The 16,120-nt window shown below is 31.5% G+C and overlaps 1 protein-coding gene across 4 annotated transcripts; it reads right to left on the bottom strand.

Moving 5' to 3' along the window:
• Positions 1-251: 251 nt before the first annotated feature.
• LOC122718017 (chromatin-remodeling ATPase INO80) lies at positions 252-15,584 on the bottom strand. Of its 4 annotated transcripts, none has more exons than XM_043942648.1 (28): positions 15,323-15,584; positions 15,045-15,258; positions 14,637-14,796; positions 14,448-14,527; positions 14,150-14,361; positions 13,904-14,077; positions 13,544-13,840; positions 13,307-13,465; positions 12,992-13,161; positions 12,687-12,903; positions 12,510-12,597; positions 12,140-12,431; positions 11,871-12,073; positions 11,650-11,790; positions 11,442-11,563; positions 11,071-11,363; positions 10,717-10,999; positions 10,499-10,642; positions 10,136-10,391; positions 9,934-10,061; positions 9,776-9,870; positions 9,123-9,195; positions 8,021-8,179; positions 7,856-7,958; positions 7,326-7,438; positions 6,990-7,175; positions 6,551-6,902; positions 252-2,104 (listed from the first exon to the last, which is right to left on the bottom strand). In XM_043942648.1, the coding sequence occupies exons 3-28, from the start codon at positions 14,768-14,770 to the stop codon at positions 1,671-1,673; spliced, it is 4,908 nt and encodes a 1,635-aa protein (XP_043798583.1). In that variant the 5' UTR covers positions 14,771-14,796; positions 15,045-15,258; positions 15,323-15,584; the 3' UTR covers positions 252-1,670. The 4 variants fall into 4 exon arrangements, with proteins under 4 accessions (XP_043798583.1, XP_043798585.1, XP_043798586.1 ...); XM_043942650.1 differs by having other exon boundaries at positions 15,401-15,584; XM_043942651.1 differs by lacking the exon at positions 15,045-15,258 and having other exon boundaries at positions 15,401-15,584.
• Between the last annotated feature and the right edge of the window lie 536 nt (positions 15,585-16,120).

Raw genomic sequence — 16,120 nt, 5'->3', positions numbered from 1 at the left:
AAAAAAAAAAAAAAAAAAAAAAAAAAAAAAAAGAAAAAAAGGTTCTAATTTCTACCTTCCTCTTTTCATCAATTGTCCAATGATCCTCATTTTTTTTATTCGTTTGAAATTTCTCGCTATATTTCGATACTTTTATTATAGTATCGATTAAACGATTCTATACACAAAAATTAATAAATCATGAAATAAAAGCTAAAATCTATCTCACAATGTTGTTTAGACGCTTAATTAGACATTTTCTTTGTCTTTCGTGTTTCTTTTCGAGAAAGTGTAAAGAACTTCCTTTTTTAATATTTTAGATTAAAAAAGGATATAGATATAGATTCTGTTCTTTCGCATTTTTTTTTTTTTTTTTTTTAAATACACTTCCTTGTTCATTTCTTCTCCTTTTAATTTTATTTTTTTTTTTTCCCACTATTTATCTCTTTATCTTTTCGTTGAATTTCATCTTGTTCCTAAGCCAGCTAACTTGAACTTGTCCTATTAAGTACCTAATAACAAGTGGCACGATTAATTTGTACAAATTGCCTAAAACGATAGCGCGCATGTTTAAAATTTCAAGGCTAAGTTTATTATTATTATTCATTTACTCGTTTATTCTTTTGCTCTCCTTAAGAAGATTCACACGAGATGTAATTGTCCCTTAATGATTTATTAAATATTGACAAGTTATTTTTTTTTTAATTATGTATATATATATATATATTTTTTTTTTTTTTTTTTTTTTACACAGCTCATTGAGTGAAGGATAAAATTTCTAAGAAATTTTATCTCTCAATTAAATAAATTTCTAACATCGCTTCGATACGATATTTAAATGTCAAATGCTCGAAATCACGTGATAAAATTTTTTCTCTTGTCAAGAACGGAAAGAATCCGATGGATGGAATCACTTCCGAGTTGTTCACAGTTCCGGTTAAATAGATTTAAATTCACTAACGCTATAACTTTGTTTTTTTTTCTTTCTTTCTTTCTTTTTTTTTTTTTTTTTTTTTTTTTAATCCACAAAATTGTGAACATTGATAAATGAACACTACTTTGATTCATTCAAAAGATTTCAATTGCACTATTTGAGCGTTAGAATTCTCTCGAGTAACACATCTATTATTTTAAATTAAGTCCAGAATTCTTTAGGGAAAAAAAAAAAAAAAAAAAATAATAATAATAATAATAATAACGATAAAAAGGAGCAATAAAAGAATAATTACACTCTCATTGTTTCTTATCACTGAGCACAATATATCAAGATTCTTGATGAAAATCAAAGCTATATCCAGCCTTATTAGCTTATTAAAAAACTAATAAATTGTTGATCAAATCAAAGAATCCACAGTTCTTTCTGCAATCTTGAAAAATATGAAAGAAACGAGGCTTAAAAGCGGACTTAGAATCATTCTTCCTTGAAGTCTTCCCATAAAAAATATTTAATATCTTCATCGTTGATCCATGCATCTTTTTTAAAAGTCGATATGGCGTTAAAAATAATCGGCAAAAAATCGAAAACTCTTTATTTTGAATCAAAAAAAAAAAAAAAAAAAAAAAAAAAAAAAAAAATTTCAGAGAAACGCGATCCAGTCGCTTTTGAGCCAACATTTCGCTCGAGAAAATGTTCCATTGGCGTTTCACGAATCTCCCTCGAGGATCACTCGAAGGAATTCACCCTCCGGAAGCTAGGACGATCCTCGTGATTGTTGCTGCTGCTGCTGCTGCTGCTGCTGAGTGTAGAATCCAAACGGTCTCGATTCCCCTGGATTCGACGAGGAAAACGACGTACCGGTGCTCATCGACGAGGATGAGATCGATGGACCGGAACCGGAGGCACGTTGAACCGAAGATTTCTGATTTGACTGATTTACAGTGGCGATCGTTTGTTGCGATCTCAGGGGAACCGGAAGCGGCCGTTGAACCTTCCTGCCATTATGGTGGCCAGGGTTGCGATATCCTTGGTGGCCGGGGCCCGTTGGCCTTAATCTCGGTCGCCCCGGACCTCTTCGAATCGTTGCGCCCCCCCTACCTGGCAGGGGACCCAGCGTCCCTACCGGTCCCATGGGACCTACTGAACTGGGACCGTCCCCCTCCGTTGGACCGGAACTTCCTTGCACCCCTGCAACGTTAAATCACGATCGTTGAATTTTTTTCTTTTATCCTCCTATATATATACATATATATATATATATATATATATATATTTAAAAGATGTAAGTACCACTTTGTAGAAAAGCACAAAGATGAAACTTTTTGGATACAAAAAACCTCTTTCTTTGTTTCCAGAATCAGAAGATTCTCCAGACTACGAAAATCTGAAAATTGAAAATCGTTTTCTCCTCCTCCAAAGAAAATGGCCGCGTGGAAATACTTGGCGCGCACTTGGCGTAGACAGGTCTGAGGATAACGAAAATGGCGGCATCCCCTAGGAAGGGGGGGAGGGGATAATACGAATTTCGCGGGAAAGGGGGGCATTCTTCTGCAACTTTTCGCGATTATAATGGCAGATGCAGGGTACGAAAGGGGCAGCCCCCCCCCCCATTTAACGTGGAGTGGTCTGACCGGTTAATCGGTTATTCACCGGTGCGAAGACAAACCCGAGGATCGTGTGGCACGGCATCTATTCGACTGATCGTACGGCGGAGGATCGCCGGCCGCGAGGACGGAGGAAGAAGAAGGGAGGAGGAATTTAATGAGATGGCGAGAGAGGAAAAAAGTCTGGGCGGCGGAGGGGAAGGGTGAGTGACAGGGTCGAAGGTCGGTAGCCGGGCAAGGATGTACGAGAGGACGTTTCCTTTCTTTTCTCTCGCCTATTCTTTCTTTTCGTACACACCATTCCATTCGTCGACATTCCTTGCCACGATCCACCTTTCGGGAAGATGCTCTCCAGTCACCTCCAGTCGGCAAAGAGAGAAAGTTGAAGTGGCCACTCGGCGACAAAGGAGGGTAGGAAAAGCTCGAGGAATTCGTTTTCTCGTTCGCGCACGCTTTTCTAACAAGATTCTTCAAGAACGCACTAGGGGGGATGATTCCCTTCGAGCATGTGAAAAAGTGGAAAACACTTGGAACACTGGAAAATGGTTGAAGTCATTCGTAAATATTAGGGATATTCAATTAAATATCAAGTGCAATTAACTTTTTCCTATATCCGTTTCAGATGAAGAAGAAGATACTCCTTCGATGAAGATCTAGAGAAGATGATGATCTTTTTAACCGAGAGGATATTATCGAACGCAGTTGATTGATTTAATATCAACCAGCCCACACAGTGAGAGAAAAAGGAATATCGAGGGGTCGGTTAAAATATTTTCGCATATCGAGAGAGTCCAGAATGTTCCGTGGAAAGCACGCGTGGGCGAGATCCCAGGCGGGAGATAGAGTCCAGTGTGCACAAAGAAGAGGGTTCCAGAGAAGTTTCGAGGTAGCTGGAAGGGCAAATGGAACGCGAGGATCCGCGGAATGCCGACCGTCCGGCTGGCAATATCCTTGCCCCGTCCTATCTCCTCGCATTATCCTGCCGTATCTCAGCCGTACAACACACAGCCGAACTCTCATTCTCTCTTCCCCCTTTTCGTCTCTGCCACGGTGCGGCCTCTTTCGCTGTGTCCCGAGACGCTCTCCCGCCTGCGACCGGGAGAAAATTATTGCATTCTAAAACGGAAACAATGAAATAGTTTTGTCGGTACCTTTCGGCTGAACGAACGCCGTTCCTGCCCGGTGAAGATAATGAATCACCAAATTCTCGTTACCGTAATGCCGATGGATGAGATTTTAAGTGGAAGTGTTAAGCCTCGATTACCGTGGGATTCGTAGAAGGAATTTTAGCAACTCGATGGAAAAATTTTGATTATCGAGACTTTTGGGAATAAATTCTTGAAATATATGTGTATCGAATGATAGTGGAAACAGAGGGATTAAGAACAAATTGATTCTGATAATTTTTGATAAAAGGAAAGGTTGAAGTGCAAGTGAATTATCAAGTGGAAGTGAGTCAAAGTTTGTAACTATGTCGTCACTTTCCGTTACATGACAAGGAAATATGATGAAAGCAATGCGGATGAAGATGACACGGTGAGGTACGGTAAGGTACGGCACGAATCCACAAAATCCAATCCCCTTAGATCCTACTCCTAATAAGAGCTATAGCCAAAGTTATTCGTTGGAAAAATTATGCAAACGATAATGTGTTTTAATGTGATATTTATGATTGGATATTTGTTATTCTAAGTAATATTAACAACTACTGGTAAGGAAAGATTGAGTGAAGATTTCAATACAAAACGTTTAACGTTCTAGGTACATGATACCTAAAATATGTTTTTAAAGGAGCATCACGTTGGATAAAATTTTAGAAATGCAGATCAGAAGAGAGAACATGTCCCAAACGAGAGAGTGCATCTCATATTGCTTGCTTTCACGGACACATTGACCATATGCTATCTTCCTTTTATTCTATAAAATGAAATAGAATTCTCAAATAAAAATTAAATAGAAGTCTCAAATAGAATTCTTCTTCGACTTTCGATAAAAGATTGAAAACGAATTCTTAATATATATTTACAATAAATCACAATATATATATATATATATATATATAATTGAAAGGGATAAAATTGGTAATAAAGTTAAATTTTTCAGGACAAAGTTGCCAAAGTGGTGGGTAAATGGATCCGTGGAAATTATGGGGAAAAAAGAATTGCGAAATGGATAGAGAAGAAAAAGAAATGCAAAGTGATAGTGAAAATGGGAAGGGAGAGGACGGAGAGGGGTGAGCGAGTTCCAAAAACCTAAGAAGAACATCATCGATCGCAGCTGTCGCGTTCGCTCCGCACCTGCTATTGTCCGCTTGCCTTCCAGTCGACGACAAGTGAGAGAGGGAACGACCCCTTTCCTTTCCGTATATGTAGCACGAAACAGTGTACGGGCATGCGCGCTTGCATGAAGGTGTCGTACACGTTGCCCGCGTAAACTTCGGTCCACGTGTCATTGCGTGAGGGCCACCTACTAGTTTTCATGCGTTTCTTCCTTTCATCGAGCCTTCTCGTACCTTTTTTCCTCCTTCGCTTTTCGCGTCGTACTCTCATTTTACTCTTTCTTTTTGTTCGTCGTTTTATTTCTCCTTCTATATAATGTGTTATGCAACGATACGACACTGTCGAATTGTTCTCCAAAATGCGCAACGCGTGAAATATATCATTTTATTATCTTTGAAATTTTATATCTGATTTTCATTTTCAATAGAATAATTTAAAAATTGGACTATTTAGCTTTTCCTTGTTTTATCATTTTTCCAATATTATACAATAAATTATTTTAAAGAAATCAATATATTGATAACAAAAAATAACGGTTAATTATTGTTAAATATTATATTATTTTACAAATCTTTATTGATGGGAAATTTCACTTCTTCAGGATGCTTGATAATAATTATCACATATATTTGATATTGTCAAGAAAAAAAAAAAAAAAAGAGAAAATATGAATAGAGAATAGAGAGACCAAAATCATCGTTCTCTTATCAACTTAACCCACACTCTGGACTCTTTACAGAGAGAGACCAAAAACGTGACCACTGTCCAAATGACAAAAAAATCCAAGACACCCCCGGTCCCAAAAGATGTAGAGTACTCGAGCACATAGAAACTGTGAATGAAAGAATGAGTCACAAAGGGGGTAGATATCTCGAAGGGTAAATCGCGTACCCTTAGGAAGGGTGCCAACTGTTCGTTGCAACACTTGCGCGAACACGTAACCGCGAGGGAATTTCGATGGATTTCACGTCAGTCAAGGGATCCGCGATGCCCAGGGGCGGTTTGCACCGAGAGCAAAATCCCATGAGAAACAGACCAAGTGGTGTAATAGAGGGAGGAGGTTGTGGATCTATGAAAGAGTCAGTCGGGATTAACAATGTATCGATTCGAGGGTGCGTCACGAAAAGTCATTTTCATCTGGCCTTCCGAAAGTTTTCGCTTAATCCTCTTAGTCGTATCATCCGATATTTTAATCTAGAATCAGCATATATTTCTCAGCGATTTAAGCTGAAAAGTTTTGAATGAGAATTTCGAATATATAGATAGAGAAATTATTCAAGATCTAAATCTATAAAATTCCCTTTAAGACAATTTTAAATTATAAATAAGGATTTAAACGATAAATGTTAATTCTGTTGTATAATATTTGTCAACTGCAGTAATAGATGCATATTAATAATTTTTTTCAATCAGCATATTATTGCATATTATATATTATATTAATATTTAAAATATTCATCAATGGATTCATTACATGGTTTGATGTATCAGTAAGAAATCTACTTATTACTCAAAATAATTCAATTCAATTTACATTTTTGTACATTTTTCTAAAAAATCTTTGACAGAATATACAATATACTCTAACAATACATTTTAATTTTGTAATAGATTTCGGCCTATCGTCGTTTGAATATCGAGTGGAAAGAAAACTATCGTCATTAATAAATACACTTTCTTTCTCAATATTTGGTATCAATAAATATACATATTCTTCAATGGGAAATAAATCTAATGAATACAATACTCACCATGTTGTAAAGTTTGATCATTTAAAGTAGTATTGGTTGGAGATAAAGATGCCGGTGACTGTGGACTACTTCCAAGACCTGTAGATGGTGGATGAAGTAAAAGAAGACCTCTACCTTTCCCGCCAACGGGTCCTCCTCTGCGAGAACCACGAGGTCTGCCTCTTTTGCTGGTACCACGAATTGTAGGCCTTATTCGAACACTAGATCCACTAGTGAAAGACATATGGTGATCGAGACGACTGACTTTAGTTGGATCTCCAAATTGACCTGCTCGTGATTGTCGAGTATCACCAGAGGATGCTCCCACTGGACCATCGACATCAACAACCAGACCATCGTTACTCGTCTCATCCTGAATATAATATTAAAAAATTTAAGATTTAATATTTTTCTGATCATTTTTTTATTAATTTAATCTGTTTTCAAATTATATCAATACCTCTGATTTAATAGGACTGGTTGGCACACTGTAATCGTCTGCATTATCGAGAATTTGTTGATGATTGTTAATCTGATATGATTGAATACCACTATTAGCTTGACTATTTTCATTAGAATTAATTTGAATAATATCCCCAATTTTATCTCCATTTGCATCAGATAGACAAGGCTTCTTTACGTCACCCTAACAAAAAATAAAAAAAATAAAAAATAAGTATTAAAAACAATAGGAAAAAAATAAATAAATAAATAAATAAATAGAACTTCATTGATAATTAACAAACTGAAAATGGAAAAAAAAGTAATAGTTTTAAGGATGCTTAAGCAGACTCACCTTAACCGGAAGCGCGGTTAACTTCCTTTTCCGCTCTCTCTCCTTGTGGTATAAGTTCGACTCGAAACGGGCATCCTCCGCGTGTTGTTTTCTCTCCTCGCTCCGTTGACTATCTGAAATATATGGACACAAACTTGTATAAGGGGACGTTCGTTATTTCTTTTCTTATTATTATTCGTTATTAGAGCATTAGCATAACCTAACGAGCATAATGTAATTGCAACCATGTTCTCTTTTTTTTATTTTCTTTCTGTTGTATTCTCTTTCGTTCTGTCTTATTAAATGTATTTTCCAACGCATGTCCTGCCACAAGAATATAACTAAAATTGCGCGTCAGCGAGCAAAAATATAATGTTCTCTATTTGAAGTTTTCATTCAGTGAGATTATTTGTTGATTATTATAATAGTCTCAATCTCACAGTTGTATTTATTCATTCCATTTCTATGAATTTTGTATCTAATTATTAAAAATAAATAATAAACTAATATAACCATCATAATCATGATAGAATTTAAGTAAAAATATTTACATTTTGCTTCGATTTCCTCGTCATCTAATAAAAGGGAAACAACTTCCTTAGGCTTCAAAGTATCTGGTTTAAAATTTCCTCCGCTAATTACCATGCGTTGTATCTGCAAAAATTTAATTTTTTTTTATTTTAAAAATAAATTTATAAAAATAATTTTATACTTACTTCGCTTTTTTCTCGAGCACGTTGTAATATTCTTTCCTCGATAGTTCCTTTGCAAATTAATCGATATACCGTAACCTGTTTCGTTTGACCTAGTCTATGAGCACGATCCATAGCTTGCTGATCTACTGTGGGATTCCAATCGCTATCGTAAAAGATCACCTATGGAATAAAATTTATTTCCATTGAAATTAATTATGAAAAAACTTATAAATCTGTTTCAATAAAAAGAAAAAATATTATCTTTTAAAATCTACAGGATTAATGAACAAAGTGTAGATATCTATTTTGCGTGACATTTTAAATAGGGGTATTTCTCTTTCCTCGATATTCAAACGAAGGCATATGCAAATATGTTCTATCAGCAAATGAATGCCTGCAGTCTATGTTCGTGCACTTTTGTATGTAATTGAATGCAGTTTCGGCAATGCAGGAGAACGACCCTGACCAAAAATCTTTATCGATTCTATTATTACTTCATGATATTACTTTGCTCATAATCAAAATATACTGTATATCTCACTAGATTGATAAAGTAACAAACCATAAATTTATGTAAAGAAAATTGTGCTTTAATTAAAATTTAATAAAATTAATCAATTACCTCATCAATAAATATATTTTTACACTAATAAATATTAGTTTATTTAATTATTGTGTCAAAAAATCATAATGATATTTTTATAAATGATATAAAAATCACATATAAGTCCATCTTTCATTTCAATAAACTTGAGAAAAAGCAAGTAAAAAAAGGATTATACGTATAATTTTTTTTGTCATGTATTATTGTCATATATAACAACAATATAACATTATAGTTAATATTGAGTCAATATGACATTAAATTAAACAAGAGTTTTATTAAATTTGATGATTATAGATATGAATTGAATAACGAATTATTGTGATTAAATCATTATTCATTATGAAAAAAAAAAAATCACAATTTCTCACGTATGTTTTCTTTTTCGATCAATTAAATTTTCAATTATTTATTCTGGACATCGAAAAAAGAAACAAAAGGCAAACGCTTGGCTTCGTAGCATCAGAAGATGAATACATACAAAGTACGAACCAATAAAGCATGGATAAGATTACTAACCGTGTCTGCGGCAGTGAGGTTTATTCCCAGGCCTCCAGCTCGGGTACTCAATAGAAAGACGAATATGTCCGCCCTGAAACACGAAACAGTTCATGTAGATCGAATAGTCGAGTACGACACATCGTTTTGTATGTAAATTAATTCGGCACGCTGGTGGTGCACTTAGAGGACTTCCAATGCAAAATACATACGCTGAATATATTTTATCAAAATTTCGATGATTAGATTTTGATTTGAACATGGCAAGATGCATAGATATTTCAAATAAAATGTATAAAAAGATAATAATAAGAAAAATGATGATGATTAGAATCATGTTATTAGAATCATGTATTCATGATAAGTAAGTTACAATTATTTATGAGATAGGAACGATTCACTAATTAATTTATATGTTAGTTATGTGCGAGTAAACGAAGAAAGAATGACATATTAAGAAGCTTCAAATGCAATACGATACGTTATTAATATATATTCTAATTAATATCACGAAAGAATTCGATATATTTTTAGATTGACGAATATTAAAATTTTTTATTATTAGAAGATTAAATATGAAACATTTAGAAATTAATAGATTATCAGTAGAAATGATTTAAAATTTTTTTATATTGTATTGTATTCAAAGAAATAATAAAAAAATATGAAATTACCTCTTTTGAAAATCTGCAACCATATCTCGTCGGTCAGAAATTTTAGAAGAACCGTCTAATCTCATAAATGTATGCTTTTTATGATACATATATTCCTGTAATAAAAACATGATATAAAATTTTATAAAAATTATTTTATCAAATTTAAATAAAAATACCTCTAACAAATCAATCATTTTAGTCATCTGAGAGTAGATAAGGACACGATGACCTTGTTCTTTAAGACGACGAAGAAGACTGTCTAAGACGGAAAGTTTTCCGGCGTCTGTCACCAATGTTTGCTTATCTATAGAAATATTATGAAAAAAAATATATACCAAACATATAAAAAAATATAAAATGGATGTTAAAAAATTTTACCTGGTACTATGATATTTGACCATCCATTTATGGGAGTACATGCAGAAATTCCACCGTTTGGTTCCACAGAAAATGTTGATGTCGTCTGTGCCATACGAAAGTTGGAATTCTCTTGTGATGATGCAATAGAAAGAGCTCTTTCACAACCAAGCCAAAGAAGTTGTTGACCAAATTTTCCACCACATTCTTCATGTCTTCTCCATGCGCATGCTGCGGAACTATTGCTAACATACAATTTTCGGGGACTAGCTTGTACCTAGAATTAATTAATTCATTATATTGTCTTATATTATTTTTATTATATTGTCTCTATTATTTTACTTCTTATATTAATTAAAAATTAAACCATATTAAACTAAAAACCTTAGGATAAGTATCGCAAATAAAAGATGGAATGGTGGTTCGTTGACAATGTCGTATTATCGGTGATCTAGGAAGATGAGGATGTTCCGGTAACAAAGTCACTTTTGTATCTTCTTGTTCAGCTTTGTTTAAAGGCATTATTCTCTATAAAAAAAAATATCTTATTTATCTTTGTCAAATAAATATTTAAAAAAAAATCGTCTATAACAATTTTAAACCTTTAATGTTTGATTAGCAGCTTTTTTACTACTTCGTAAAATTCTATGAGCAACAGTTTCTGGCATTGAATGAATAACATGAGCTGTATGTGTATATACAGGTTCTCCTTCGAGAATTTTTCTTGTGAATATTAAATCTTGCAATGAACGCATCGAAAAGTCAATTTTTCTAGATAAAAGAAACATTTGATTCATAGGAATTTCCGTTCTTTCATCAGCATTCCAATCCTCCCAATAACGCATTATTTTTATTCTTCTTTCCATTATAGTTGCAAGACATAATCTAAATAAATAATAAAATAAATATTATAAAAAATGTAATCTGCTATATATTCAATATAAAGAATTATATACCTAAATAAAATACCAATGATAAACACTTTATTTATTTCCATTGGAGATAAGTTAATAAATCTACTAAAGGAAAAAGAATTTTGTAACTTTTCGTTGCTGTCATGAAGAGTTCGATGTATATATTCAGTAGCAAATATAAACAGCTTATTATAAAGCAAATGATCTTTAGACGGCAATGAAAGATATCTAAGTCCTTCTGTATATAATAATATAGGCATTTCATAACATTCTGTATGCATGAAAAATGGAGATTTTGCATCTCTACGCTCAAAGAGTTCTGGGTGATTGCAAACCTAAAATTAATGAAAATTAATATTAATATGAATATGATATTATCTTAAGATTAATTAAATTTTATAAATATTACATACTTTTCGAAATTGCATGACTAGATTCATAAGGTTTGATGTAAAATTTTTATCATTAGATGCAGTATCACCACCACCGACTGTATAATGCAATAAATCTTCTATTCTAATTTTCTTTTTTAATGCTGTCAAAAAAAAAATACATTTAATATAATAATTTTTAGTGTTATAAAAAATATAATTTTTTAATATGAAAACATCACACTGTTACCTGAATAAAGTAATTTTTGACGAGTAGTAAGGGGACAGTACACCATTACTTCAATTTTATCAGATAATTCATTCTCTACATCTTTCTTTATTCTACGCAACATAAAAGGTTTTAAAATCATATGTAGTCTTGATAAATGCTCTAAATATAAGAAAAAAATATTAAATTTGAAATATTATTCTATTATATCATACAAAATTTGTGAAATAAAAATATATTACTTTCATCAATTCCCGTTTTATTTTCAGCATGACTTTCAATATCTTTAGAAAACCATTCGTTAAATTCATCGTGAGAATCGAATAAAGTAGGCATTATAAAATGTAACAATGCCCATAATTCTGCCATACTATTTTGAATAGGTGTTCCGCTTAGTAACAATCTATTACGACAACTGAATCCAAGCAATAATTTCCATCTCATACTATAAAAAAAAAACAAATATTAAATTCTGTTTATAAAATGTAAATATAAATGAATAAATACAAACCTGCTAGTGCTTTTTATAGCTTGTGCTTCGTCTAAGATCATATATTGCCATTTTATTCTATTAAAATATTTATAATCTGTAATAACTAATTGATAGCTTGTTATCACTACATGAAATGAAGCCTCTTTCGTGTGTAAATCTTTAGTATCCCAAAATTGTCTTAATATTTTTCGCTCTTGCGGATTACCCCAATATGGAACTACTTTAAACATTGGAACAAATCGTGCCATTTCTTGCTGCCAATTATGCAACGTTGAAGCTGGTGATATAATTAAAAATGGTCCCCATACAGCTATAAAAAAAATACATTTATTAAATTATACATTTTTAAATATTTTTGAAATACAAAGATATTTATTAAATAACTTACAATATCTTTCGGCAACATGACATAAAAAAGCTATGGATTGTACAGTTTTACCCAAACCCATTTCATCAGCCAAAATACCGCTAATACCCTAAAAAAAATGTGAAAAATATTTATGTACACATATTATTTTACAATTTTCTTATATTATAATCTATTAATGATTTAATATAAACCAACCTGATCATATAAATTAGCTAACCAATTCATTCCTTTTAGTTGGTAACCTTTAAGGTTTCCCTTAAAAATCGAAGGTTGTGGATGTTCTAAATTTTCGGGTGTATCGCTAAGACGTAATTCTTGAGACGCAGCTGCTGTATCAAATTGTTTTGCTCGAGCTTTTTCATTATCAAATGCTTCTGTAGCATTTTTTTTTGCTTTCTGTTTCATAGCTTCACTGTTAAATAAATAAAGTTTATAACATACTTTCACAACATACAAAATATGTATAGAATAAATAAAATGTATATAATTAATAAATTTACCTATCATAATCATCAATTCCAACAAGTCTTGGATTTTTTTCTTCATCTAATTGATTTAAAATTCTTAATTGTTCTTCAGGAGAAGCTTTCCCTAATTTTCGAGACATAAAATGAGCATAAAGTTCAGTTTGTGTAATAAGAAAATTTAATTTCCTTTGTTGCCGTTTTGCCTAAATTTTTAAATAAAATACATTTAAATATTTAATTAAAATACATTTAAATATTTTTATTAAAAGTAAAATATATTATATACAAAAATAAATATTACAAAATACTATTACATACTATATTACAAAAATATCTATTATTAATTACCTCGATAAGTTCGACATCCATTTTTCGCTGTTCTTCAGCTTCTTTTTCTAATCTTCTTCTTGTTTCACGTTCAACTCGATCATAACGTTTCCAATAAGATTGCATTTCTCTTGTGAGACGTTTAGCTCTCCATATAGTCTCTTTCATATTCTTTTGAGACTATAAAATGTAAAATGTAAACATAAAAATGAATTTAAAATTATGAATAAAATTAAATAATAATGTATCAATACTCACTTGCATAGCTTTTTGTCTCCAATATTTCATACAATGTTGTGCTACTTTTTTACAACTAATTAACATTTCTTTATGATTATTAGTTTTTGCTCTTTGTACTTTTCCTAATTCTTTTTTAGACATCATTACCCAAATCTTTCTCCTTCTCATTGCCATTACTTCTGGACTTTTATTATTATGTTTTTTTCTACCGCGCTGACGAGGTTGATGACGCATTATTGCTTCTAATTCAGCTTCATCTAATTCCTCTTCTCTAGGGATAGTACGATCCCAATCTTCATCTGGATAATCGCCTTCCTAAAATATTTATAATAATATTCTATCTTTGAAATATATCACATTAATTTTTATTTTACATACAGGATAATCTTCAGAAGATCTATGACGCGATATTTTTTCTTTTTTTATTTTCATAACTTTCTTTTCTGGTTTCTTTTCTTTTTTCTTTTTATTTCCAACTATTAATTTTTGATGTTCTAAAAATCTATCATAATTGGATAATAAACCAGCACTATAGTATTGGTACTGAATGTTCTGAAAACAAAAATTTCATATTATTATTTATTCTATTAATTTTATTGATTTTAACTTAAATTTTAGTCTCACTTCTGGTTTTTGGTAAAAACGTGCTTGATATTTTTTCCTAAGTATATGATACTTCAACATTTCTTGAAAATCTTCTTCTGTAATGGGATTATCTGTATCAGATCCTGAAGCAGAACTATCTGACGAATCACTTAATAAAATATCCTGCAACCAATGTCGTTCTTCTCCTACACTTGTCATATTATAGAGTCTCAGTTTATTTATTCTTTCCTCTGAAAAATTATAAATATTATTAGTAAATGTAAATGTTATACAAATAACAAAATAGTTATTTTTAAAATATTAACAATTTACAGACCTTCTTTTCGAATCAAAACATTATCGAGATAACTATCTGATCCTTCAGAAGATTCTGATGATACAGATTTGTCATCCTCACTGTAGAAATTAATAAAGCAGTAATTTTTTATCAAATTCATATTTTATTTATAAGTCGTATATTTTTTTATTATCAGTCATATTTTATTAAATAATAAGAAAAATCTACCTAGTTGGTTCTTGAAACAATTCATTAATTTGCCTTAAAAAAGGCTGTACATTAAGACTACGCTCTAATCTTTGCAAATGCAAAGGAGCAGCCATTTCTGCTTCCAACCTCATTGTGTGTGCTCTATCTGTCATTACCAATTTATATAAAATTCAACAACCTACAATAATGAAATTATATTGTCAATAATAAATAATTGTAAATCCTTTATTATTATAAGAAATCTACCTTTTAGATTTTTTGTAACATATTATATACATAGATCTTATATCAAAGAAAAGCTATTTAAAAAAAACTTTAAAGAAAAATTATTTATTTAATAAATCACTTAGTGAAATTTATTTAAAATATTAGTATCAGTAGACCCGTTGTCAAGGAAACAAATACTTTATCTGCAAGAGTACGAACCTAATATGACCCTGTGATTATTTGACATTTCAATAAATATATTAAATGGTTTTGGTGATACATGTTACATAGACGACAGGAAATTTTTTATATATAATTTGTACGTAGCATGTAGCAAAATAAAACATCTATCTTGTGCTTTGTATTAATAAAGCATATAGGATTTTGCTCCTTATTGCATTGCCACAATGCTAGATTGTTTATTTTCTGTTTCCTGTAACGGGTAATACATGTTAAAGGCATGTAACCGCCGTATGGAATTGTATGTAACCAATTACATTATATAAGGTGAATGACACGACGAATCGAGCTTGTGCGGTTATAATTTCGCGAAATATTCGATAGTTTTGGATCACCTTCGGTTTGGTTAGAAGTAGCCCCACTTATTTAGCACGTAAGATAGGGTCGATCGCGAGAAAATGATTCCCTTTGTTCACATCGAAATTGGGTGTATCAGACGGAGGGAAATACATAGTAGAAAGAAGCCTAGAGAACGCAGACATTTGGCGTGCCATAAAACCAGGGCAGGGATAGGGCATATTGTTGGCCACCATTTTTGTTTTCAATAGGTGGCGCCAGCTTAATCAACGTATAGAAGATCCATAGCTTTTCCAACGTTTACTGAGTACAAAATAATTTTATTATTTATATAAAGTACATATAATATACGAATATATTTTTTATTTGCGTCTTAAATAGATAATATTACATCAATTATATATTATTTCAATGTTTTAATGATATTCGTTATTTAAAATTTATTTTATTATACATCATGTATTTAATATAAAATTAAGCAATAAATAAAAAATTATAATTCAATTTTAAAGTAAAAAAACTTAATTTATATTTTTTCTTACAGTACTTGTATTATATTAAAAGAAATAAATATATTAATTTATTTCAAATTATGAAATTCAGTTTAAAAGTAATATTGTTTAAATATTATTAGCTTTCAAATGATTATTTGAATATCCCGCTCTATATGACTGCGCATATTATATCGCATGTGAATTATATTTGCACGTATTTATGACTAGCAGTTAATATAATAAAAATTATTAACAATTATACTT

Source organism: Apis laboriosa, unplaced genomic scaffold, assembly GCF_014066325.1.
Source record: "Apis laboriosa isolate Shangri-la unplaced genomic scaffold, ASM1406632v1 scaffold5_cov152, whole genome shotgun sequence".
Taxonomy (NCBI): domain Eukaryota; kingdom Metazoa; phylum Arthropoda; class Insecta; order Hymenoptera; family Apidae; genus Apis; species Apis laboriosa.
The sequence above is the reverse complement of the archived record's forward strand: the minus strand, read 5'-3'. Positions and strand labels throughout refer to the sequence as shown.

What these genes read in the sequence shown, in the direction of transcription:
- LOC122718017 (XM_043942648.1), bottom strand. Translation starts at nt 14,770, where the DNA reads ATGACAGATAGAGCACACACAATGAGGTTGGAAGCAGAAATGGCTGCT. An exon ending in AAATGATTGATTTGTTAGAG is followed by an intron (nt 9,871 to 9,933) that starts GTATTTTTATTT and finishes TTTTTATTACAG; the next exon opens with GAATATATGTATCATAAAAA. An exon ending in TAACCGCGCTTCCGGTTAAG is followed by an intron (nt 7,176 to 7,325) that starts GTGAGTCTGCTT and finishes ATTTTTTGTTAG; the next exon opens with GGTGACGTAAAGAAGCCTTG.